At 36.3% G+C, this 25,856-nt stretch overlaps 1 protein-coding gene across 3 annotated transcripts in view; it reads right to left on the reverse strand.

Annotated features, from left to right (window-relative positions):
• The window catches only part of LOC134756055 (uncharacterized), a 63,141-nt gene extending 40,198 nt beyond the window's left edge, over window positions 1-22,943 (reverse strand). The window contains exon 1 of one of the 3 annotated variants that reach the window (XM_063692866.1): window positions 22,795-22,941. In XM_063692866.1, the coding sequence (XP_063548936.1) occupies window positions 22,795-22,877 (83 nt within the window). In that variant the 5' untranslated portion in view covers window positions 22,878-22,941. Of the gene's footprint in view, window positions 1-15,609; window positions 16,200-22,794 lie in introns of those variants that run through there. The other 2 variants (XM_063692851.1, XM_063692859.1) reach the window with 2 other exon arrangements.
• Window positions 22,944-25,856: the final 2,913 nt, after the last annotated feature.

Consider the following 25,856-nt stretch of genomic DNA (forward strand, 5'->3'; position numbering starts at 1 on the left):
ATATTAGTAGTTTAAGATAGAAATTGTGTCGCTATATTCAGGAACGGTACTGTCAAAGTTTGTAAAGGTTAGAAATAATATGTACCACAAAAAGTAAAAATAATGGCATTAGATAAATATCTCAGTTGAACATAATAGTTTAGATTAAACTCATTAACTGACATAGGTAGTTTGCTTGTTTAAAGAATGAGGTGTACGTAAGCGCATGCTCGGTAATCGATATCCTCCTCATGAGGCGATCATCGATACCAGATACGATCTATTTGATTATTTACTTTTGTATCGCACTCGTTGGTTGATTGAGCAACGAAAATATTGTATTACATTTACATCAGAAAACGTGAGATTATGTCTTTAATATCACTCGCTTTTATTGAAAAACGATATCGATAAATGTTACGCAGAAATGGACAGGTTGGATATGTTTCCATTTGTTAGGTAACAGATTTAGCATTATGTCACAACAAACAGTTGGAATTAACATTATTACCCACAGATTACAATTTTAAGACTTTTTTACTATTATTTTATTTCCTTGTTGGAAGACTATGATTATAGATACCGCACCGCAATTTAAAAACTATGCCTAGCTGAAGTACCTACTTCAATTACTTTTTCTGTGCCTTAGGTAGTTCCCGTATTAAACGGTCATATTACTTAAATCTATAATTTATATGTATAACAACATAATTTCGACACAGAATGCAATAAATTAAAATGTTAGCGAATTATCAGTCCCCTAATATTTATAGTATTTAGTTTATTTTATTATAAGTTACGGTGGCTGCTTAACGTCAAGCGGTCCGCACGCTTGTTTGCCACCATCATGGTATAAAAAAATATTAAATCGTCGGGTGAGATATGTGAGAATACGATTGTGCCATGTCCATTTTAGGCATAATTTTAGCACGATGCACGAGGCAAAGAAGCTAGCTGATAATAGTGATAATACGGACCGTAGCGCCCATAGCAGTGGCCGCGACCGCAAGCGGTCCCGCGCATTCCTGCGCGACGTACGAGCGCGAGGTGAACAACCGGCGCGCGCGCCTCGTCCTTGGAGCCTGCTCCTTTCTACAGCCTCTGGACCAGGTACCTACTACCTCTACACATGCGGCGTCTGTATGCGCGCGTGTGCTGGTTTTTCTTCTAAGGTCTATTGATACTCGTAAGCCCACACGCAACTGAAGAGTGTTATAACTTAAAACCGTTTTATTATTTGTGTGTAAAAGGGTCAGTCTGTTTTATTTATTTATATAAAGTGTGCCCCATTAAATTATATTTGATACAAAATACAAAAGTTAGCAGAGACGATAAATTTAAATAATATGGTCTGCATAAGTGCAATTATACTTTAATGTATAGGTATGCACATATTACAAGCGTTTTTTGGGTAGGAATTATGACAATAATGTATGTATTTTCTAGCTTAAGGACCTACGTAATACGATTTGTTTCTAGCAAATTAAGACATAATTTTAACACCCGCAATATAACATTTTGTACATTTAAAGACTACATTTTTAGATTTGTTTTGATTTCGCTTTTAACTGATTGTAGACAAAAAAGAATTTAATTGTCAATGTTTTCTCCTATTTTCCTACTTCCGGAAGGAAGTGTAGGATTCCTGCCAATTTTACGTAGGTGTGTACCTACAGAACATTTTTTTTTAAATCAGACAATAATACTTTTTTGCGCAACAGTATGTTTGATGTGTAAGACGTAAGAGACTTTGTCTTGGCGCACCATTTTCAAGAGTTCATAGAAAGATAATTGTGAGAGTCATAAATACTTTGTACATCAGCGTTGTATGATATATGTACTTAAAGATTTATGATTATAATAACATCTTTATCATATCAATCGACTAATATCGACCGACAAAATACACTGCCACTCGCGGTCACTTTAAACACGCTCCTATCAAGATAATCTAGGTATGTATTTATTTCCATAGGAAGCGCCGATTTCCTGACGATAAACGATCTGTTTCAATGTCTCAAGAACAACTATTTTTAATTTCCGCATTTCATTTGAGACCGCGTTTGTCAACAAAGTACCTATGAGCAAAATCAATGACTGGATCCTACCACATTCAACGACAAAGATAAGTAGTACCTACTCAAAGGCAATGAAATCGGGTCACTTTTTATCAAGTATCTAGTAGTATGTTGTAGCAGAAACTTGTGAGCATCGTTATCAATACAATTTCTGTTTTACATACAATATGTAGATATATAATTCTTTTATTTTCACGTCACAATAAATAAAACAGTAAATAACATCCATGCATAGATCGTGATCGGCAACGCAGGCTTCGTCAAGTGGACACAAAATCAAATCAGCAACAGGCTTCGTCATCGACTTACAAATGATGTAATCCGCAACAGGCTTTGTCTAGCTTAACCACTAAATTAAACTATTTAGGTTATGGTGCCACCCCGGACCGGAGATATATTAGGTATTAAATGTTAGTAAGTTCAGTGGAAGGTAATACATACTTATTTTTGAACTGCGATATGCGCTAATAACAAAAAAACATGATGTAATTAAACTTTATTAATTTCTTTAATCTTTATTTACAAGATCCTTCGAGCAACACCGGGTAGTTCGCAAAACAAAGAAGATGTTGATACAATTCCTCGACAGTCTGCTACGAACGTAACGTCACGTTCGTAACGTCAGGCCATGTGACAACGTCGTACAATTAACTGCATAATACTTGTTAAATTGGCACTTCAGAATTTATGTTAGGTTTGATTACAGAATTAAGAATACCTAAGAAATGAAATAAAACTATGAAAACGGATTATATCGCGTATATTGAATTTATAATACATCCCGACGTTTCGAACTCTTTACAGCGTTCGTGGTCAACGGGTGACTGAGGAAAAATTACAAAATGCAAAAATACCCACATACTAAAATAATGAACAATCATAGACTACAAACTTTAAGGCTGGTTGTACATGCAAAATCGGTTCATAAGGCTAGTTATACACTATAATTATTTTTCAAGTAAAGATATATATATATACGCGATAAAAATAAACTATGCCGGCTCCAACCCTACACCACGGACCCGAGAAGATTTAATTCCCTCCTAAATTGTAGGAGGGTATCCCAATATGGGACCGGTTTATTTTAGTACCGGTAGTTTATTTTTATCGCGTATATATATATATCTTTACTTGAAAAATAATTATAGTGTATAACTAGCCTTATGAACCGATTTTGCATGTACAACCAGCCTTAAAGTTTGTAGTCTATGATTGTTCATTATTTTAGTATGTGGGTATTTTTGCATTTTGTAATTTTTCCTCAGTCACCCGTTGACCACGAACGCTGTAAAGAGTTCGAAACGTCGGGATGTATTATAAATTCAATATACGCGATATAATCCGTTTTCATAGTTTTATTTCATGAGTAACTATCGCGGTAACCGAAGACAATATTAAATACCTAAGAAAGTTATACTAAGGCCCACTTGCACCAGTCCACTAATCCGGGGTTAACCGGTTAAACCTGAAGTTATACCATGGTTACCAGTACAATTTGACACTGGTTTAACGCGTTAACGTTAGCGGAATGGTCTAAATGGGCCTAATATAGAGTAAACGCCACTTGCATCATCGCACTAACCCGGGGTTAAGCGGTTAAACCGTTAACCTAGTGTCCAATTATACTGGTAACCTGGTAACTCCAGGTTTAACCGGTTAACCCCAGGTTAGTGAATGGTGCAAAATGCCCCTAAAGCATGTATAAAGTAAATAGGTACACGGTTTGATGTCACAGTCCGCAGACCGTGGCACGCTGGCTATGACCGTGTTTTGTCCGCTGTTCGCGGGTAAAGTTACCACGTTATCTGAAACTACGGCACGGAACTTCCAAGTTCACTAAACCAGAAACAATAGGACCATGCAGACGTGTAACGGTAGCTCGTTGGCAAAAACCCTTGCTTTCGGTACCTTTTATTTTGCTGTGACATATAGTCACTGTAGGAATTATGCTACTATAACTGGGTGTAAACAATCGATTGCAATTACCTTATTCGGAATGTCTGGTTATAAAATATTTCATATCCAACATCGCATCAATTGTAGGTAATTCTGATTGCCACTCCTACCCGTCGCCGTCGCGCCGTCATAACAAGCAAATCAACCCCTGCAAATTAAGTTGATTCATGTTTCCATGTTGCATAACATAAGATTAGTAGTATTGGTACTGCATCTACGAGTAGTATACGTACCCGTCAAAATATTTAGACACAACTATTTGTTGTCTAATTTCGATGGGGAAAATAGGGAACGTTCCCGGGAACGGCACAACTCTAGAAACAACGTTGCGCACAATTTACGTCAATCATTTTAAGGATATAATAATTAAAAATGTAAAGTGCAAGATGTTATTATTATACAATAGGTACTAACAGAAACTCTTAATTGATCATTAAGCAGGTTTACGAACAGTGAGAACGAATGATAACTACATGAACATGCTAATAAGGCCAATGTGGTTTGTATGCAACAATATAAAGAACTCCAAAACCACTTGATTTATAATTGTATTCTTGAACTTATCTAATTATTATTACCTACCTTTGCTTGAAGAAATGCTCATAAATTCCGATGTATAATTGATTGATTGTGTTGAGAATGTTACTAGGGCAGTGGGAACCCGTGTTCAATGACTAGATCAATAGACTTGGAACAAATAGCATTCTAATCGAATTTAAACTGTTGTGAGACATACTAACATTATACAATTTCACGGTTTAGACTCACTTGTTTTTAGTCACTCACGCGATATGTTTCGAAGAGCCAAGGTCTCCTTTCTCAAGCACTAACAGTGCGAGCAGCGTTCACGACGGCCGTGTATCGCGTACTACGGCGCGCCGACCTAGACCTAAGGCTCTCCAAAACATGTCGCCGAGTGATTAAAAACAAGTGAGTCTAAACCGTGAAATTATTTAAATAGCATTCTAGTTATTATTATTATAGTGATAGTGGAAGCGTTGGTAGTCTAGCGGTAAGAGCGTGCGACTTTCAATCCGGAGGTCGCGGTCGAACCCCGGCTCGTACCAATGAGTTTTTCGGAACTTATGTACGAAATATTATTTATATCATTTATATTATGTCCGATATATCATTTGATATTTTACCAGTCGCTTTTTGGTAAAGGAAAACATCGTGAGGAAACCGGACTAATCCCAATAAGACCTAGTTTTCCCTCAGGGTTGAAAGGTCAGATGGCGGTCGCTTTCGTAAAAACTAGTGCCTACTCCAATTCTTAGGATTAGTTGCTAAGCGGACCACAGGCTCCCGTGAGCCGTGGCAATAAGCCGGGACAAACGCTAGGAAGAAGAAGATAGTGATAGCAAATTACTTACGTGCAAAGAGATTTGCATTTTGTTACTAAGTTACTATGGCAGGTACGACTTACTACATAAAAATGATTTTACTTTTAATATAAATTATATTCATTTTTATCGTTCAATTTTATGGCGCAAAATAAAGAAAAATGTAGGTACAATGGCATGCCATACTTTACCAGTTAACCATCAGGCTAAACATAAACGTGTAAGTTGCTGCGGAGAAGATTCAATTTAAAGAAGAATACTGTTACAATATCATTGTTTTATAAATCTAATTGATGTTACTCGGTTAGCAGTTCAATTTCACGTACGATGCCTGATTTTGTCCTTTTTTTGATAAGGCACGTGTTTAACTAATAACACCGTAATTACTTGCACGAGGTCAATAATATTTCAAATTATTACATATTTTATCTATAAGTCATTACACTCATTGCTGCACCACGGAGAGGCTATGCAATGTATGTAGTTGTAAGATTATAATAACATTGTGCCACAGGGCTCAAGTAACAATACTCAATTACTTACATGTCGATACTTTTTCAATTCTAATGATAATACAATTCTTATCTAATGAAACCGTGTCATAGTTGTATGGGGTCACTCATTAAATTACTTTATCTTTGAAAGTGTTTGTGTAACGGGTGTGTGGACGAATTCTAGAATAAAAATAAAACGAATATAGGTTTGAAGTAAAATGAAAGTAAATGGATAAATGCAAAACGTAACACAAGCATTTAGCGACATGATACAAAATCTTCTCAAGCACGCCGTTTGAATACTTAAGTGCAAAATGGGTCCATAAAAGAAGTGTGATATTTGTGGGCATCGCATTACAGCATCTCAGACGAGTGCGGAATGTGGGAGAAGAAAGCTATTGTATCAAGTTGACAAGTGTTATTAATTTGTATGCAATGCAATGAGAAATTAGAAATTACTAATTACTCTATCATTTTGATTTCTATTGTCTTTATTTTTAACAAACACAAGAGACGCCAATTAATAATATACTCCATTTATAGTGTAAAAATTTCTAATAAATATTTTACAAATTCATACTCGTATCCCAGGTTGTCATAAATTTATTAAATACTTGATAAAAGTTAACAGTAGTTTGAAGGTTTATTCAAATTGTCAGAGTGGTTGTTATTGGTTGTTATAAATTTAACCTAAAGTGACATTTAAATAGGTAGGTACTTAGTTATAGGTAATAATCATACTGCAACACGTGGCGAGGTGGAGGTGGCCTAGGGGTGCATGGCGTTAGCCCGTAGCCGCGATAGCTAAAGACGCCGGTTCGAATTCGGCCTTCACTACTGGAGGGCTTCACTTTTTCTTTAATATATGACATCTATTACAGTTTTTAATTTATACATATATAGTGGTGTGACTATTAAAAAAAAACACAAATCAAAATATTTAATAAAATCATATGATTTGTTCTCAAACTTACTCTAAGAACAAATTAAATTATTTTTTATGAAAATATTTTAATTTGTGTTTTTTCAAGTAAACACACTACTAGTTAAAGTAAAAACTGAAAATAAATAACTCAAACTCTAACTTGTTCATACTGCAACAGTTTATATCATTTTTGTCATAAAATAATATAAGTTTCCTAAAAGGTACATGAATGTCCAGAGACCTCTGAGGCTGACTTTACCAACCCACCATCATCGACTTTTTATTGGGCATCCGCCTACTGGCATTATATTACGCATCCCGCCATTTTAGTTTGATTAATCGACAGTGCTAACTTAATTAATCCAATGACGAAACCTACCTATGGTCAATTACGATTATGTGTCGGATGTTTACAGCCTTGGTTAAAACTGTTTAGCGCACCTTTTAAAATAAATGGCCAGTAGTACAAATAGTTAGTAGGTAGATTTTACATTTTACGATGATTATACTCACCTTATTTCATAGGTCGGATATATTGTCGGTACAAAAACAATCTTAACTATGCCGTCCATAGCTAATGAAAACATTTATTAAATAGACGATCTATCAAGACGATAAAGGTATTTTTATTAAAGGGCCTAAACCACAACGATCGTGACCTGATTGTGGAGATTATCGCGTTTCTTTAGGAGTGGTGATATCATACACCTAAGCAGGTAGGTTTCTTTCTAAATATTTATTTAAGTATAAATAGTGCAGTAATTATTTAGCTTAACTCTTGGGTTTCCATAATATTGTCTTCGGTTACCGCGATAGTTACTCATGAAATAAAACTATGAAAACAGATTATATCGCGTATATTGAATTTATAATACATCCCGACGTTTCGAACTCTTTACAGCGTTCGTGGTCAACGGGTGACTGAGGAAAAATTACAAAATGCAAAAATACCCACATACTAAAATAATGAACAATCATAGACTACAAACTTTAAGGCTGGTTGTACATGCAAAATCGGTTCATAAGGCTAGTTATACACTATAATTATTTGCCAAGGAGAAGCGTTACATACCCAGAATGCTGCGCGAGGCCATTGAGATTAAGAAATATCCAAACTTTAATAGGGAAGATGGCTTTTCTCTACCACCAGCTTGGGATCCTGTAGTCCACCTGATAAAGGAGCAAGCGAGACATAGACTGTGAGACCGTAGTGTTGGATGATGCTGGACATTCTGATGTTTTGAAAAGATGTGTCCCGCCGAGTTTGTTGCCGGTCCCATATTGGGATACCCTCCTACAATTTAGGAGGAAATTAAATCTTCTCGGGTCCGTGGTGTAGGGTTGGAGCCGGCATAGTTTTTTTATCGCGTATATATATATCTTTACTTGAAAAATAATTATAGTGTATAACTAGCCTTATGAACCGATTTTGCATGTACAACCAGCCTTAAAGTTTGTAGTCTATGATTGTTCATTATTTTAGTATGTGGGTATTTTTGCATTTTGTAATTTTTCCTCAGTCACCCGTTGACCACGAACGCTGTAAAGAGTTCGAAACGTCGGGATGTATTATAAATTCAATATACGCGATATAATCCGTTTTCATAGTTTTATTTCTTGGGTTTCCATTTTACAGACATCCTGCATTTGACATTATTATACCTACATGCAAAATAAAATCGTCTTATAAGGATCCATCATTCATTCAATTTAAGAGCTGTGGGCTCTTGTCGGTGCAGCGTGATGAAGTTGTCTCCACCTTGGTCGATCCGAAGCCAGCCCTTTAGTATCCTGGTACGACACGGCGCCTGCATGCTCCTTTACTTGGCTTGGCTTTGCTTGGCTTATAAGGATCCAATTGATGTAAAATGAGAATAGTGTGACATTAGCTTATTCTCGCGAAATAATATTGTCTAACCATAACTATACATATAAATCATAAAATTATGGATTTATTTAAATTGTGCCCTTGCCTTGCCTTGTTTAAGTTGTGTATTCGAAGATTTGGAAGACGGGATAAATTACCTCGTGATAGAATTAACTTAATATTCTAACGTTCTAGTAAGGTTTATATAGTCTCATGTTGAGGTTCTCAAATGTAATGTAAACACATGGCTAATGTTCCATAACATATAAAAGCAACAAACTACTACAAAACGGGTGTTTACCTTTAGTATCTGTTTGTAGATTCAAGCCGCCCATTATCATTATGAAACCATCTCGCGAGCAAGGTAACCGAGCGTCAAACGAGCGTTATTAATATAAGTAATGCGACCCTTGCCGGCTCTTCTACGAAATATAATATCGTGGAATTGCTAAGTAGCTTTGGTTAACTGACCGTACTGACCGCTAACGTCCTGCAAAGCTTGAGTGAAGGGTTGTTTGTTATGCTATGTTTTTACTTATAACAGTTTTTTGCATTAGCCTTAAGGGGCCCACTGACTATCAGTCCGCCGGACGATATCGGCCTGTCAGTTAGAACAAAAATTTGACAGTTCTGAACAACTGACAGGCCGATATCGTCCGGCGGACTGGTAGTCAGTGGGCCCCTTTATAGAGGTTTGTCTATTTTCGGTGCTAAAAGCTGCTGTTCTTCAGCTGTTAGCGGGACAGGTGCCTGCTTACATCTGCGAACAGGTAGCATAACAATAAAATATAACAATTCAAAGTGCGAAGAAGTAATAAAAAACTCTGAATTAAAAATACATTACTCAAGAGAAAGCCACCATGCCACTTGTCACAGATCCCTTATTACGGTCGTCTCATGCCAATTTTCTTGACGTCTTTATGAAGTGAAAGAAATATACGTTATTTCAAATTTAATAACTTTCTCGCATTACACGGCTGATGACTGGCCTAAACGTCGTCTCTAAATTATTTAGCTGGATTTACATCCTACCATTTTTTTTTTTTTCATTCCATTGACCAAGTCACCTGCTCTATGTTATTAAGCCTAACATGGATAGACAGTAAGGGCCACTTGCACCATCCCACTGACCCGGGGTTAACCGATTATACCGTTAACCCAGTGTCAAATTGTACTGGTGACCATGGTAACTCCAGGTTTAACCGGTTAACCCCGGGTTAGTGAATGGTGCAAGTGGCGCTAAAGTGTTTATCCTAAACGTTTACTCTATCTCCCAAATGGTATCACAGATTCACGAAATGGTTTTTATCTCCGCACGTGTATCTGCCTCGGGATCTAGTTCGAATGTTGTCCGTAAACAACCTTGTCGGAGTGGGTGTAAAATGTAAACGCAAAGTTAACTGTGCTTTTGAGATAAACGAAGTGCAGGTGTTACGCAACCGAATGCCGCAGCCTGTACCTATCGACCGGCCAGCTAACTGCATAACTCGTATTCCTGGTACGTTAGTGCATCGCATATCTAGTAGGGCCGCATACGGCAAATTCCAACACCATTCAGATTTATTCAGCGACTATGCCGAAAACAAACTTACAATAGTTACAATCGTATAGGAAAGGAGGTATACAGCAATCAGCAATCAATAAATTTAAACTGGCTAATACACTTCTGACCGTACTAAGACGGTGCTGAGAAAATACTGTTCTTTGTAATACCAATTAACCAACATGATTTGTTTTGACTGGATAAAAACTAATTGGAATATCAATGTGACACTCGGTCAAATTCAGGCGCGCCCTATGGACGCTTGAATAATTTTTGGGCCAATCCCAGATTTATGATTGTATCATTCACATATGAACGTGTTTACCTAGTTATTTCAGCACTATTGTATTTATTTATGTTATACCTTGTCTCATGCATAATCTTTGACACTTAAAACATTCTTATATTTGCTTACTCATACTTGAGTAGAGGAACAGCTTTTCTTATATGGTATATGTTAACGTGAGCTCCGTGTTTCAATATCAATTCCTAGCCTAAATACCACAGTTCTGTAGTACCTAACTCGTTAGTTTTGTATGTTATGCTTATGGAACATTAGCTTCATAAAGGAGCATCTAAAGTTAATTACTTCTATTAAGTAAATACATGGATATTAATCATAAAATGAGTTAATTTAATTCATAACTTTCTATTGATGAGATCATTAGAAATATGTATATATCGACCGGTCTGGCTAGTGGGTAGTGACAGTGACCCTGCCTGTGAAGCCGATGGTCCTGGGTTCGAATCCCGGTAAGGGCATTTATTTGTGTGATGAATACAAATATTTGTTCCTGAGTCATGGGTGTTTTCTATGAATATAAGTATGTATATCGTCGCCTAGCACCCATAGTACAAGCTTTGCTTAGTTTGGGGCTAGGTTGATCTGTATGATGTCCCCTAATATTTATAATTTTATTCTCTTTATTTATCTTTCTTCTTAAGTTAGGATTTTACCTACGATACGACTTACGAGTATACTTTACCATTATAACCTAGATACCGAGGTGTAGTTTTTTCAAGGATTTTGGGATTAAAACTTCATTTTCCTTAACACGCATCGTCTTAACGAACGTGTTGAGCTCAAGTGTACTTAATACGGCGTAATGGCGTAAATCCTGTTTACATATTTAGGTAAGACGTAGGTATACACCTGCCTAATCCCGCTTTCCCCGAGCGAGCAGGAATAGGTGCTTCTGTGCCAATACGACATACCTACGACACTAATGAGAAATCTACTCATGCTACAAGTAGGCAGGTAAGTATTATACATATGTAGCCGGCGGTATTGATTGCTCGGAAAATTTGGAGAAGACCGTCAACCTCAGTCTCGTAAACTTAAATACGTCATTGCATGCAACAACCATAACTGAGAGGATGATCGTCATTACCATGAGATTAGCAATAACATGTTAACGTCTTAAAATTAAGACGATAGTCGCTGATGTGTCCTTGTCCCTTGAGCGTCTCAGCGTCTCTGTACCCGCACCCCGCTCACTGCGATCGTACGTGAATTTCGTTTCGCGGCACCACAACGAGGTTCAAAGAATAAGCTACAGCCCAGAAGCGCGCGATTGGCGCTACTCGTATTTGTGTATCTTTTGCAGATATTTTGTCGTTTGGGTATGAGTAGATCATGCGCTGGAGCTCGTAAATTATAATAAAAATATATTCCCTTATGCATTATACTTTACAAGCCTCAATTAATTTGTGTCTTATCTGTTTCTTACAAATAAATACCTAAGTCAATTCGACAGATTAAGATTTATAGCTAGAGCTTAGTATGTACTAAATTGAGGCGTGCAGTGTGTTTATTTTATAGTATTTTTTTCCGTAATAATTAAATATAAATAATGCCATTAATAGTTAACTTATAAAATTAAGTACCTACTACCTAGTCTACCTACATATAAAATTTCGGGATTTGTTACCTACCTATTAGTGTTAAACTAGTATTATTTTTCGAAGTTCGAAGTTTTCTCAAACATTACGTGGGAAATATCATATTATCATTATATTACAAGCGCGCCACAACCAAATCAGCGCTCTGCAGTTTTTTTTTTTTTTGCCATAATAACTCCGATATAGTGGTTAACGGCTATGTTTGATGAGCCCTCGTGGACGTCAGCTGCCGCTCCGTTGGTGGATAAGAAATGGCAGCCAGCGAAACACACAAAATAAAAATTGTCTTCGCCTCCCGCTTGATACTTTGTCAGATAATAGTTTAGATACTAATGTGATTTAAAAAATGGTCAGCCGGTTGTATCTCGGTGGACCTTCAACTGGTCACATGAACATGTAAAAAAAATATTTTCAGTAATCGCATCCCATTTCATATACTTTGTCAGTACGTTTGATTTTTTCCTTTCGCCTTAATTTATAGTTTTGCCAAAAAAAATACGACAAGCCGTTTTTGTATTTTTACTAAACGGCTTGATCAATTGTAAGAGACTGTACTTATAAATATTATAGTTTATATTTGGATTATGCCTACTTTCATTTATGATTAGCTTATAAAAGAATATCAATTGACTCTTACTTGCCACTGTTCATTTTCATCATCAACCACCCACCACCAATCAATGGGAAATTACCCAATCTCACAACACAATTAAAAAAAATTAACTTAAAAATAAATCGAATTTAAACTATCATGAGACATATTAACTTAACTAACTTAGCGGTTTCACTCTCGTATTTTTAGTCACTCGCGCGACATGTTTCGGAGAGCCTAGATCTCCATTTTCAAGCACTAACAGTGCCTGAGTGAGTAGCGGTCACTCAGGCACTGTTGCACACGGGGGACAGTGTTAATGCTTGAAAATGGAGACCTAGACTCTCCGAAACATGTCGCGCGAGTGACTAAACATACGTGAGTGACACCGCTAAGTTAGTTAACTTTAAAATAAATATCTATACACAACGTAAATTGATAGCCTATATTAATCAACTAATTATTATTTTGTTAGGAATCGAATTTTAACAAAAACGTAAAAATGCGCATGTTAGAAAACTTTTATTTTTATATTTCAAATGAAGCTTTCTCAAACATAAGTGGAAATATTGTTATTATTTTCGTAATAATAGGCTGCGAAACACCGTGTTAAGCGCGCTAAAGCGCGTCAGAACCAAATCAACTTTCTGCAGTTATTTAGTCTTTGGCCACAATAACTCCAATTTTATTGCACTTGGGCTCAGCACAAGCATACAGATTACAAGGAAGGCACGGAGCGACGAGCGACACAACCTCCTCGTCCCAAAGCTGGCACGCGACTGCCGGGTGCCGGCCACGCCGTTTTCGAGCAACATACGCACGAAATGTTGAATAATATTCGATTTCTTTAAAAAAATATGATTTTTTAACATTATGAAACGTTGCATTTGTAGTGCCTGTTAAAACATTTATTCTGGTTTAAGAATAACTTTAATCGAATAAACCGTTTAGGAGAAATAAGCAAAGTTAATCGCAAAACGGCCTGTCGTAATGTTCCTTTTATGGAGAAACTATAAGTCACAGGAAAAAAGTCAAACGTTAGGATTGTTGTACATAAAATGTAGATTCATATATATTCTTTTCATAACTTTTTGTTGAACCGTTAAGAAGATATATACTCTAGAAAGTAAGAGTTTACGGCCAAAAATAGCGACTAGCGCCTTAAGGTCAATGCATATACATATAATATACATATATACCCACTTGAAGAATATAAAACGATTGGAAAATAAATGCCAGACAAAGAGAAGAGATCCCGGGTTAGTCTAGCTAGATTATGTTCGCTTTAGATAGTTCGACTAGATATGATTCATTGTATCCGAGCGCAGGGATCGCTGCATTCCTTTCACGCTTCGCAATAGGTATCTACCCATTCCGCGCTTTACCGCTTGAGAGCTAAAGACATTTAAATGTCGGAGTATAAATCGTTTAAATTTCGCTTCGAGCATCTTTGCAATGTACCTAAATCTCCAATGGATTCCGAACTATTCCAAATGGAATTCAGTGACTCCTTTGACGCACCGCGGATAGATAGATAGACCAACTTCTGGTAGTTCTGGTATTTAGATAAAAGAACCATAACTTAAGTTTCAACACAACAATGATTGTAAAGAAGGTAGACTTAAAAACCGGGTGAAACTGGAAGGAAGGAAAAACTTCGCTGAAACGTAAGTTGCGAAAGCTAATAAACTAATTCCCATCCAATAAAGTAACATTCGAAATATTTGCATTGCATCAAATGCTGGCCAATAGTTGAGTAAATCAAACAGTAAAAGCAGGGCAAAGGTAAAAGCTAAAATTGGGATAAAAGCGTGAAAATAACAACGTTTCGAAATTATTATGACGTTAGAAAAACTTATGGATCTCAAAGTAATAACCGTTTAGTGACCAACTTCCATGGTATTTTAAGAAGAAAGCGCAAGTTTATGGGAACTTAAAACAGTTAAGTAAAGAATAGCAACAAGTGCTTGACAAATGCAAACAAATCCCATGGTGTCGATCGAGCGCCGCCATTCAGCTCCCCTCCTCGGAACAAAGGTTTGAGGACAAAAAACTCCTTGCAAAAGGTCTCTCAACTACCTGCTTCAAAGACGATTCGCCGCTAGTGGCCCCGCGAGGTGGAATCTCCGCCACTGATGTCGATGACACATCGCCTTTATACATACTTTTTAAGGTCGGTTCGATGGTACCCCAAGAATGTCTCGCTTAAAATTATTTTTAGCAGCTGATCATCTCACGTGGACATGAGTCACGGCGGGCTCTCATAAATACATATACCTACTTAGGCATTTTATCCTATAGCAACCAAGAAAGGTACGTTGAATATACTGATAATGACAAAATTACTAATTAAAAACAAAGCATTTTGCAACGTTGGCCATCAAAGGTAAATACATAGTAAACACCTAGAAACTTCGTTGATGTCTTTTACCCATGTAACATGTATCGTTATTATTTGAATAAATTCTGATATTAGTTGTTGTCAGAGAAAGTTTCTAATATTTTATTGAGAGGATTGGCTAAAGAAATTAAACTAATTCATATCTACAACACATTAGGATTTTATAACAAATTCATAAGCTGCACCTATCTAGTTATTAACAGTGTCAATCATGTCAACATTCAAGGTAGGTTGAATGTAGTAGGTGACCATAATGAAGTGCACCTGTGGATACCACACCTGGTAACTTTGGGTAAGTTAGGGGAACAAGCATCATTCCGTGTCGTTAACTTTATACCTCCGAAACCAAATATTTATCCCTTGCGTGCGTGACTGAGCCAATGATGCTTTAAAAAATGCTTCGGGGAAAAATTAAGCATCCGACACAAAAGATCGAGTTCCTTTTTCAAAAGAATTGGATATAATGAGAATGGTGGCTATAGATAAAGTAGTCGGACAACTGTCTAGTACAATATCCGGTTTGTAGTACCTTATTCGCTGGCAGCATCAAATCCTCCGCTAATACGGATTATATCTTGCTTCATTTAACTTTGTGGCTGCAATTAATTTATACGTATCACTTTGTAGTTAGTGGAAAACTAACGTAAACAGTAATTACTTGTACACTTTAACACCAAACAAAACTTTTGCGTCAATCTTATACGATTATAATATATATTCTCAACATTTTTTATTTAATTAACTATTCATTAAGTATTTGTACATTTTTTCGGTAATATTTTAAGTTAAGGTTTAGAATAATAGTCATGTTTTGAGTAACCGGCGATATATATGTTCGCGTTAAGGCCGCTTCGCAGTTGTATCGGAGAACGCGAGCGGCCGTCGACTGGTGGTGGAATAGTAGCGTCGAGTTAGCAGCATTGAGTGGGAGGAGGGCGATGAGACAGAAATAGAAATTTGCTTGCATCAGAGAGGGACAAGAACAGACGTCATCACCACAACTATAACCCAACTAATTCGAACTGTCCTCGCATCCAATAAAACCAGTCACATATAACAGTTTCCACATTTTTACAGCGTTATACCGGTTTTACCTGTAACCGCATACAACATACCTAATGTAATTTAGATTCCTGCAGAGTGAAAAAGAAGGTTGCTCGGAGGTTCTAGTCTCGTTCTACTCGGTGTCAAAAGTCTAATGTTAATTTTAATTTAAATACGGAGTACGTTAACGGTCGGAGCCGTCGGAGGTTCCTACGTCCTATGGGCTGGCTTTCAATCAGTTAACTGAAAGTTTAGTTTCCGAGGTCTTAGTATTTTATTATGAGAGCCTTTGAGAACCTAAAAGTTGAAAATAAGCTGCCGCAAACTTTGACTACATACTTACCTATTCTAAAAGGATTTTTTTTAAAGGGGTTTCTATAAAGATTTTTCCTTATATTCTGCTGAATTTAGATGTTGAACCTAAAATTAATAAAATATTCATGTATGATTCAAATTATACGCTATTATTGATATTATTGATTACTACAATTTAAATATAGGGGTACTATCTTCATAATTCATAAATATTATTAAATACTAAACGCATTATAATATCCTAGATTTAATCATTCACAATATTTCCAAGTCATTGAGCAAGTCAACAAGAACACGTAATCAACTATGTGTCAGAATAGAAAAACGGGGCTACTACTCGTCTATTTGCCTTTCTCATTTACGGATGAAGAAAAGCTTCACTTTTACCAATTAGGTTGAGCAAATGCGCACGGGCATCAACAGACCCGCTTTGTTTCCGAATACAAATAAAAATCAATCTACGACAATAAACACCTTTGTATTTTGGTTTTTGTGTTTTTAGGTAAGTAATAAAAGTAATGCCAAATTTTCACTTTGTGTTGTCGCACTGCACAAAAAACTTACTTAGGTCCCTACCCTACCTACCTAATGGTTGCAGTAAGTAACTATAGTCTTTCAAATGACAGCAAACTTTAGCTGTTGATGATTGTTTTAAAAGGTTATGTAGCATAATTTCTAAAATCAAATATCCTAAGTAAGAAATTCCTAAAGACAGAACATCGAAAATCAAAATGTCTAATGTACGAAATTCCTAAAAATATGCATGTCCTACGGTTAATCAACCTATTTTTTAAATATCTAAAGTACAATACTGCTAGTGCACGAAAATACTAACGACCTTCGTTCCTACGTCCAGTTGACCTTAGTTTAAGATGTATAAATTGCGAAATTTTTAACGACATTTTTGTCCAACCAAGGAATCCTTTTTTTTTCGTTTGTGTGGTGTGAATAAATTACACCCTTTAAAACAAATTTACACTAAATTTAAACTAGTTTTCATTTTCGCAATCTACCAGATCAATTCAATTCTTTCATATCAATGCGGCGATTATATGCAGTGGCACGTAGATTGTAATGCTGACCAGATGTCAAGCCATGGAAGGGAATTAGCATCGCTAACGGACACGGCGGTGGAAATCGAACCAAACGACGCCTGACCCCTTTGTACGATGAATAGTAATGACCCTACTTGGTTGTACACGACACAATTCCAACCAGACTGAAATTAAACATCCATCAGTTTTTGTAGCTACGCTAGTTATAGTAGTTTCAATGCAAATTTTCAATGCGGTAAATAAACAAATTTATGAATACGGTGTGTTAATAACCAAAGCGGAGCTTTCTAGTCGCAAATCTTCTCTTTCTGAGCTGGAAGGTGCTTATGAGACCCTCCCTTTAATTTAGGTTAATTAAATCAGTATCGAATGAAGTAAATTACAAAACGCCTTAGCCGCGAACACTTAAATCCATCCCCAGCCCTTAACAACTTTTGACCTTAAAGCGACGACGCCGCGTGCTCGCTTCTTGTGACTCTTCTCATAAATTTAAATAATGCGCTTCCTTCATATCTATGAACTTTATTTTGTTAAATATTCATTATTTAAATTTCCTTGCCGTGTTTCTGAGCAAACTTCTTAAAGTGAGTGTACTAAGTAACAAAAGAAAACCTTGCAGTTTGATTTGATTCCATCTTAAAAGGAACAAAAGTATCCCTGTGATTTATTAGTAAGATGAAACATATTCATAGATATTAATTTAAATAAAATACAGCTGCAAATAATCAATCAATCAATCTTTTATTGATAAAATAGAAGTAAATATTTTACATGTCAATACAATACGTACAGCTAATGGGAACATCATTTTATTATATTTTGAATTAATATTACATAATTATCTAGGGTACATCATTATTTTTGGGTCAAAAATTATTTTATGCTATTTTAATTCGAATTATACAGGATAATTAAAAATATAATTTTATATTTTTAATTGAAAGAAGAATAATAATAAATAAATATTATAGGACATTCTTACACAGATTGACTAAGTCCCACAGTAAGCTCAAGAAGGCTTGTGATGTGGGTACTCAGAGAACGATATATATAATAAACAAATACATAATACATAAAAAACACCCATGACTCAGGAAAAAAATATCTGTGCTCATAACACAAATAAATGCCCTTAGCGGGATTCGAACCCAGGACCATCGGCTTCACAGGCAGGGTCACTACCCACACTAGGCCAGACCAGTCGTCAAGCCTGGTGCCTGCCTCTTTCCGTAGCCATCTCTCAATCCTCAACAATCTCCATACAAATCGTGTTATTTTTAGACTTTCCCAACTCAATAAATATTAACAAAATATAATCCAATCGAGTTTTTAAACATTCAAAGAAGACAAAAGAGGGATTAGCACGCCCGTTGAACCAAAATGTGGTCTTTTTTAATGTATGTACTCATTTAATTAAAGTTTTAATGATACTAGTGTGGTGTTGACAACGACACCAATCTGTCGCGGTGAGACCGAATTATCTTTCCCTGCCAAAATCTACGTTTGATCTTAAATTAGATTAATGTTCCAGATGTTAACAGTAACAAAATCACTTTATTTCCAAACCGAATGTTCACAACATGACATTTTTTGTGCTGTGTTATCTGGATAATCAGTTTTAAAAACCGACCAAGTGTGTGTCGGACCACGCATAATGGAGGGTTCTCATACGATACAAAAAGTCATAAAAGCAAAAAGGGCGTATCTTCACGGCACTTACGTCGTTCCACCGTATTTAATTTTTTTTAAACTCATAAATGGTTTAACCGATTATATTCAACATAATTTTCGTGAAAAGTATTTATTAACCTATTTCCTAATCCTTTCAGCAATCTTCATATTATTTTAAGGACCTATCGAATGGTGTCGTGTGGTCACACGCCACACATGCAAAAGCCAGTTAAACAATATATATATATATAATATATATATATATATATACGCGTCTTATTTATTTAGTTTCTAAAAATATAACCGACCCAGCCCAACTAAATTTCAATGCATGCGCACTCCTCCCGACAATGCAATGCTTTCATATAGATCCGCCTAGTCTAGACTCTTCATTAGGCTATAGAAACGCCACACGGCTCTACCTGTATTGTTACTTTACTTTCTTGCATTTACGCTTCATATTACGAGGCTCAACACATTCTGGCATCATGTGAAATACTAATATATAGTTACGATAGAAATTGTAATTGTTGTTCATAAATTGTAAAACAAAACCGGCCAAGTGCGAGTCGGACTCGCGCACGAAGGATTCCGTCCCATTACGCAAAAAACGGCAAAAAATCACGTTTATTGTATCCGGAGCCCCACTTAAATATTTATTCTGTTCTTAGTATTTGTTGTTATAGCGGCAACAGAACTACATCATCTGTGAAAATTCCATCTGTCTAGCTATCACGGTTCATGATCATGAGATACAGACAGATGGACAGACAGACAGAAACTGGGACTGGTTAAATAGGTATGCTTAACGCGCAGAGTTATTATTTATGACTAGGTATTATTTTAACTGAATTTATTATTGAGAAAATATAACGAGCCTACATATTAAATAAAATATTAAATAAATACAAGTATGTAATTCAACTAATTTATATTAGATATTGTTAAAATATAGAATTTCGACAAGCAATAAAATACCTCGTCTCTGCTATTAGAAAATTCATCTGGGTACATTCCAAAATTACTGCAATATCGAGCGGTATTATTTGCTTAAATCTATGAAATACCAAAAACTAGTAGGTGCGATGCAAGCTGAAGCTGCTTATAAATGTTATAAAAAAAATACATTACACTACACCACTAATCCAGGACTCAGACTGCCAGAAATGACAGAGCGGTAAGTAGGTAGATGTCAGCCGAGCCCCATGCCTAATCTCTCCTCCGAGTGATATTGCGGAGGCAGGAGACATTTCAGTCAGCCGTACTCGTGGATTGCAACCTGGTCTGTAATTCCCAGCACTTAAACACTAGCCTAAGATGCACCATTAGTCTAGATTCGTAACAACTGTGTGTAATGGGAGGTCTCAAAATTCTCGGTCTCAAAGGTCTCGAAATACCGACTCTGACATGGTGTTGAAAATGTTGAAATGCAAAATTATTTTACGTGACCTACAAACTACTTCTTTAAATGTCAAACGTCATTTTGAAGTCGTTTTATGTAACGGAATTTAAATAGCTTTTTTTAATGTAGGTACAATTTAATGTTTCATACATTTGATACCGTAACAAGATAATGCACTTTTATAAAACTTTTAATATTTACGTATTCTACCTATACCTATATGATTTAGAAAATTTTGAGGGTTCCGTACCCAAAGGGTAAAAACGGGACCCTATTACTAAGACTCCTCTGTCCGTCTGTCCGTCTGTCACCAGGCTGTATCTCATGAACCGTGATAGCTAGACAGTTGAAATTTTCACAGATGATGTATTTTTGTTGCCGCTATAACAACAAATACTAAAAAACAGAATAATATAAATATTTAAATGGGGCTCCCATACAACAAACGTGATTTTTCGCTGTTTTTTTCCGTAATGGTACGGAACCCTTCATGCGCGAGGCCGACTCGCACTTGGCCGGTTTTATTTAGGTACGTTTCAACAAAGTTTTCTTGGCCCAATAACTTATCCGGGTTATGATTAAGTTTTTATACACGAACTGTCGTCCCATGCATATTCTTTAACTAGCTACCCGCTCCGGCTTCGCACGGGTTACACAAAACGTTAACAAATTATACACCTTAACCTTCCTCAAGAATCACTCTATTGATCTATGAAAACCGCATGAAAATCCGTTCAGTAGTTTTTGAGTTTATCGCGAACATACATACATACAAACAGACAGACGCGGCGGGGGACTGTTTTATAAGGTGTAGTGAAAGGCCCAAAGTCTTAATTTTTTTTTATCGTTAAGGTTGATCGCTGATCACTTATTCCTGTGCGAAATACCCAAAGTAATATTAATAATAAATAATATTAAACCGAGTTAGCACATGTTTCTGCTAAGAAATAATGAAATGTTATTTAGTCTATCGTCTTGTACATATTGTTAGCTACTTTTCTCTAATTTACTGTACCTACTAGGTATTAGAAAATTAGAAGTTCCGCGTAACCTACTTTTCTCATTTAACAAGTTTCTTTCGTTCAGTCCAAACTCAAACCGTTAATTAAGTTTATTACATAGGTCACTAGATAAGTTTTGCAACAGACGAATATGAAACAAAGAGGTAGCCTATCACATATATCTACTTTTTATTAAAACTATATTTATAATGATTGGCCGGAAAACATTTTTTTTTTAACTGAATGAAATGAAAATTAAAATTAAAATGTTCGTAAATTGTCCTTACAATTACAATACAATACAATATATTTTATTTCAGACCGTCCATAGTGTTAGTGTACATATATTCCCTTAAGGGTCTCCGGCAAGCTCGGTCCTCCATACAAACGTAGTTCCGCTCTCATTTTATAACGACTAGCTAGATGGCTCTGTAACTTTGTACTTACAATAGGATAAGGTATATCTATGTCTGTAATTAGTTCATGTAGCTTCAGATACCATTGTTAAAATAATACAGCGAATTTAAGTTTTTCATACAAAACTTGTTTTAAACTGATTGTTTTGATGTCATGTTTCATTACAATCCAACACTTAGTTTTAAAATGAGAGCGGAACTACGTTTGTATGGGAAGGTGCAATTCGGCCGAGCTTGCCGGGGACTCTTAAGCCTATGTTAGTTAAACCTATACTAACTTAATAAATTATAAACTAAGCCTCCGGATCCCATATGTACATTGTCCTAGTGTTTCCAGAAGGCGCAAGGAGGCGACTTCACTCTAACACTAAGCGCACGAGGCCTAAGCCCACGCCGACGTTTTTATTAAAATTTAATCAATTTTTTAGGGTTCCGTACCCAAAGGGTAAAAACGGGACCCTATTACTAAGACTCCGCTGTCCGTCTCTCTGTCTATCACCAGGCTGTATCTCATGAACCGTGATAGCTAGACAGTTGAAATTTTCACACATGATGTATTTCTGTTGCCGCTATAATAACAAACACTAAAAAGTACGGAACCCTCGGTGCGCGAGTCCGACTCGCACTTGGCCGGTTTTTTTATAAGTAAATATAAAAGGAAAGTAAACGTTTTTCGGCCAATCATTGTCTATGTAAATATAGTTTTAATTAAACCGTTTGCGTACCTACGCAGATCTATGTAGCTAACCCAACTAGCAACTTCCGTCTTCGAGATTTCTCATAGAAGTCAAAATAAACAAATAGACTCACCATTCCCACAGATGTACGAGGCAATCGAACATAACGCATCCATTTTCGGCGCTCATGCAGGAAGCAGCTGGAGCGGCAGCCATCTTTGATATTCCCTCCCAAATGTCACTTAATTGAAACCACTTCGTTCACTACCATAATCGGTCACTGTATGATGACACCGGCAATTTCACGAAGGTTATCTCTGGAAAGAGAAAAGTGTCAATTAGAAACTTGATAGGGTAAGTGGCATGAGCACGATGGAATAAGATGAAAGTGAAATTATTCTGAAATGATTATCATGACAAATCAAATGAGAAATATAACACAATTAATTATATTTTAGACTAGCTGTTACCCGCGAGTTGGTACGCGTGGATTTGTATGTTAGTAGTTATAATTATATTCTACATAAGCATAGAACATTATGCAGCAAAAGATAGCAGTAGAGACGGTTAATCATTTGTTAATAATTATACAACGCACGAGAATTGTCTGTCACAACCTACGAAGATTCAAGCCACTAACTGAAAAAAATTGTTCTCGATTTAATCCCTCTCCACCCTATAGAAGTTACCCTTAGAAGATATTCAAGTCCACTATTTAAAAAAAATGCAAACATTTAACCCATTTTAACTCCCTTAAGGAATAAATTTCTAAAAACGCTGAAATATTTTTTCTTGTGTTCTAATAATATGCCTTTATACAAAGATTCAAGTCCCGCGCTCAAAAAAGTTTGATCTCCATACAAATTTTCAATCCTATTTTCACCACCTTAGGGGATGAATTTTCAAAAACGGTGCTTAGTTTATGTTTTACTAAATTATTTTTTTACAAAGTTTCAAATTCCTACCTTAAAATAAAACTTGAACCCCACCCCATACAAACTTTCATCCTTTTTAACCTTTCCTTTTTTTTTAATTTCTCAAAATCGCTTCTTATCTCTTGTACACTTTATAAATGCAAACCTAGTGTGCAAATTTTAACTCCATCTTTTGTAGTTTCGGCTCTGCGTTGATGAATCAGTGAGTCAGTCAGGACACACGCATATATATAAATAAATGATTGAGATCATGAGCATTTTCCGCAAATACTTACATAACTAATCAAAACACATGTTATGCAATATTTTTTCATAATATTATTAGTATATATTTCATTTATTTATCTATCAACATTTTACGCACGCGAGATGCGGGTTGCCATGCTAACCTAAAATTCGAACGATAGTATAAACAAACTTTGCTTTAAATTCCAAAGGGAAGGCGTTAAATTCAACCACAGTAAAGTTAAGCCACGGAAAAATGAATAGATAGATATTTGTGGTAAAGGGAACGCAATTGATGGTAACGGTAGTTTTATAGAGCGTGGATTAAGATATTTTCTTGGAAAAGTTACTTTCATAATAATAATCCTATTACATTTTGTTTCATTAATTAACTGCAGATGCAGGAATATTTGACTGTTAAAATATACACCACGTACGTAGTTAGGTACTATACCCAACTGTACTACTTAGTCTACAACAAAAAAACTTACAATAATATAATATAATATTTCAGCCTATATACGTCCCACTGCTGGGCACAGGCCTCCAGGCTCTCACGCACGAGAGGGATTGGACTATAGTCCCCACGCTACCCCAATGCGGGTTGGGGACTTCACATACACCTTTGAATTTCTCCGCCGATGTATGCAGGTTTCCTCACGATGTTTTCCTTCACCGAAAATCTAAAGCTCTATAAAACTACCGTTACCATCAAGTGGTAAATATCAAGCGATATTCCGTACATAAGTTCCGACAAACTCATTGGTACGAGCCAGGATTTGAACCCGCGACCTCCGGATTGAAAGTCGGACGTCAGATCCACTCGGCCTGCACCGCTTAAAAATATACAATTTCATAAAAACTGCATTCTTTACGGCGGAAGCAATTAATTATACGTTAGAAACGAAAACTCAATAATATTTTTCCTTGAACGGGAAAAGAAATTGTCGAACTTTGTAATACCTAAATATTTCCACGATAAACTTGAAGCCAGCATTTCCGTTTTTGAGATACGTAGCTAGGGTATCAATATACTAGCTAGACGTACACCTATCAATACACACATATTGATAGAAGCAAGATAAGCAGATTTATTTATAATTCTAATGTCATTCAAAGACAAATGTATTCTTTTTTATTCTAAACGCTCGTGCCGCACGAGTCGCACGACTCCCTGGCAAGAAACGCTTATAGGCTTAATGCACTTCGTCATTAGTCATTATCTGCTGCCATTTCCTATAAGTCCTCTAACCACCATTATTCGCACTCCATTTGTTGCTTTAGCCGTCAAACCGTTAACTTTAGCCATTACTGATACCAAACCAAGTGATTCTATAATATTGGAAACGGCGGTTGAAATCAAATCGGTAAGAAAATAAGCAGATTGTCGGAGGCTTAGGTACACTGGGCTCTCAGCTGGGATTACTGTCACACTTGCTCACGAACGGGAACATTACATTAACCGTATGTTTTCGGATTTATTAAGATGCGCGACAAGAATGGTCTTCAGGGATCGCTTTCAAGTATCTTCGGATCGCTCGCGAGTCGCGACACATCGGACGTTTGCTATAAATATTGTAGAGCTAGTAGCTGTAGGGTAGCGCGGCAATTCCGGTGATTGAATGGTCTGTCGGGCACGCCTTCGGAATGGAACTCTATGACCTAACCAACATATGACCCAAAATTGCGATCACAATTTTATAAATTTATTACGTAACGCAACATAGGCTTAGAATAGATGTGTATAAACATAAACAATATGTACTCGTATGTTTCGTGTAAAATACATAGACCGACGTAGCTACCACTTAAGATCATTTTGTAGATCTATACATCTTCTTTGTCGGTCCCTCATTACTGAGGATCGTGATCACTTGGTTTTGCAGCTCCTGTGATTTGTCTCCATCGTTCTCAATCACCGCTTGATGGAGTATGCCTGAAGTGGCCTTCTTAACTTATACCTAATTACCTACTGCATTTACAGGTAAAATAAAGTATTTTACCTACGTGAAAGAGTAATTTACTGCTATCAAAG

Source organism: Cydia strobilella, chromosome 1 (genome assembly GCF_947568885.1).
Source record: "Cydia strobilella chromosome 1, ilCydStro3.1, whole genome shotgun sequence".
NCBI classification, from domain to species: Eukaryota; Metazoa; Arthropoda; class Insecta; order Lepidoptera; family Tortricidae; genus Cydia; species Cydia strobilella.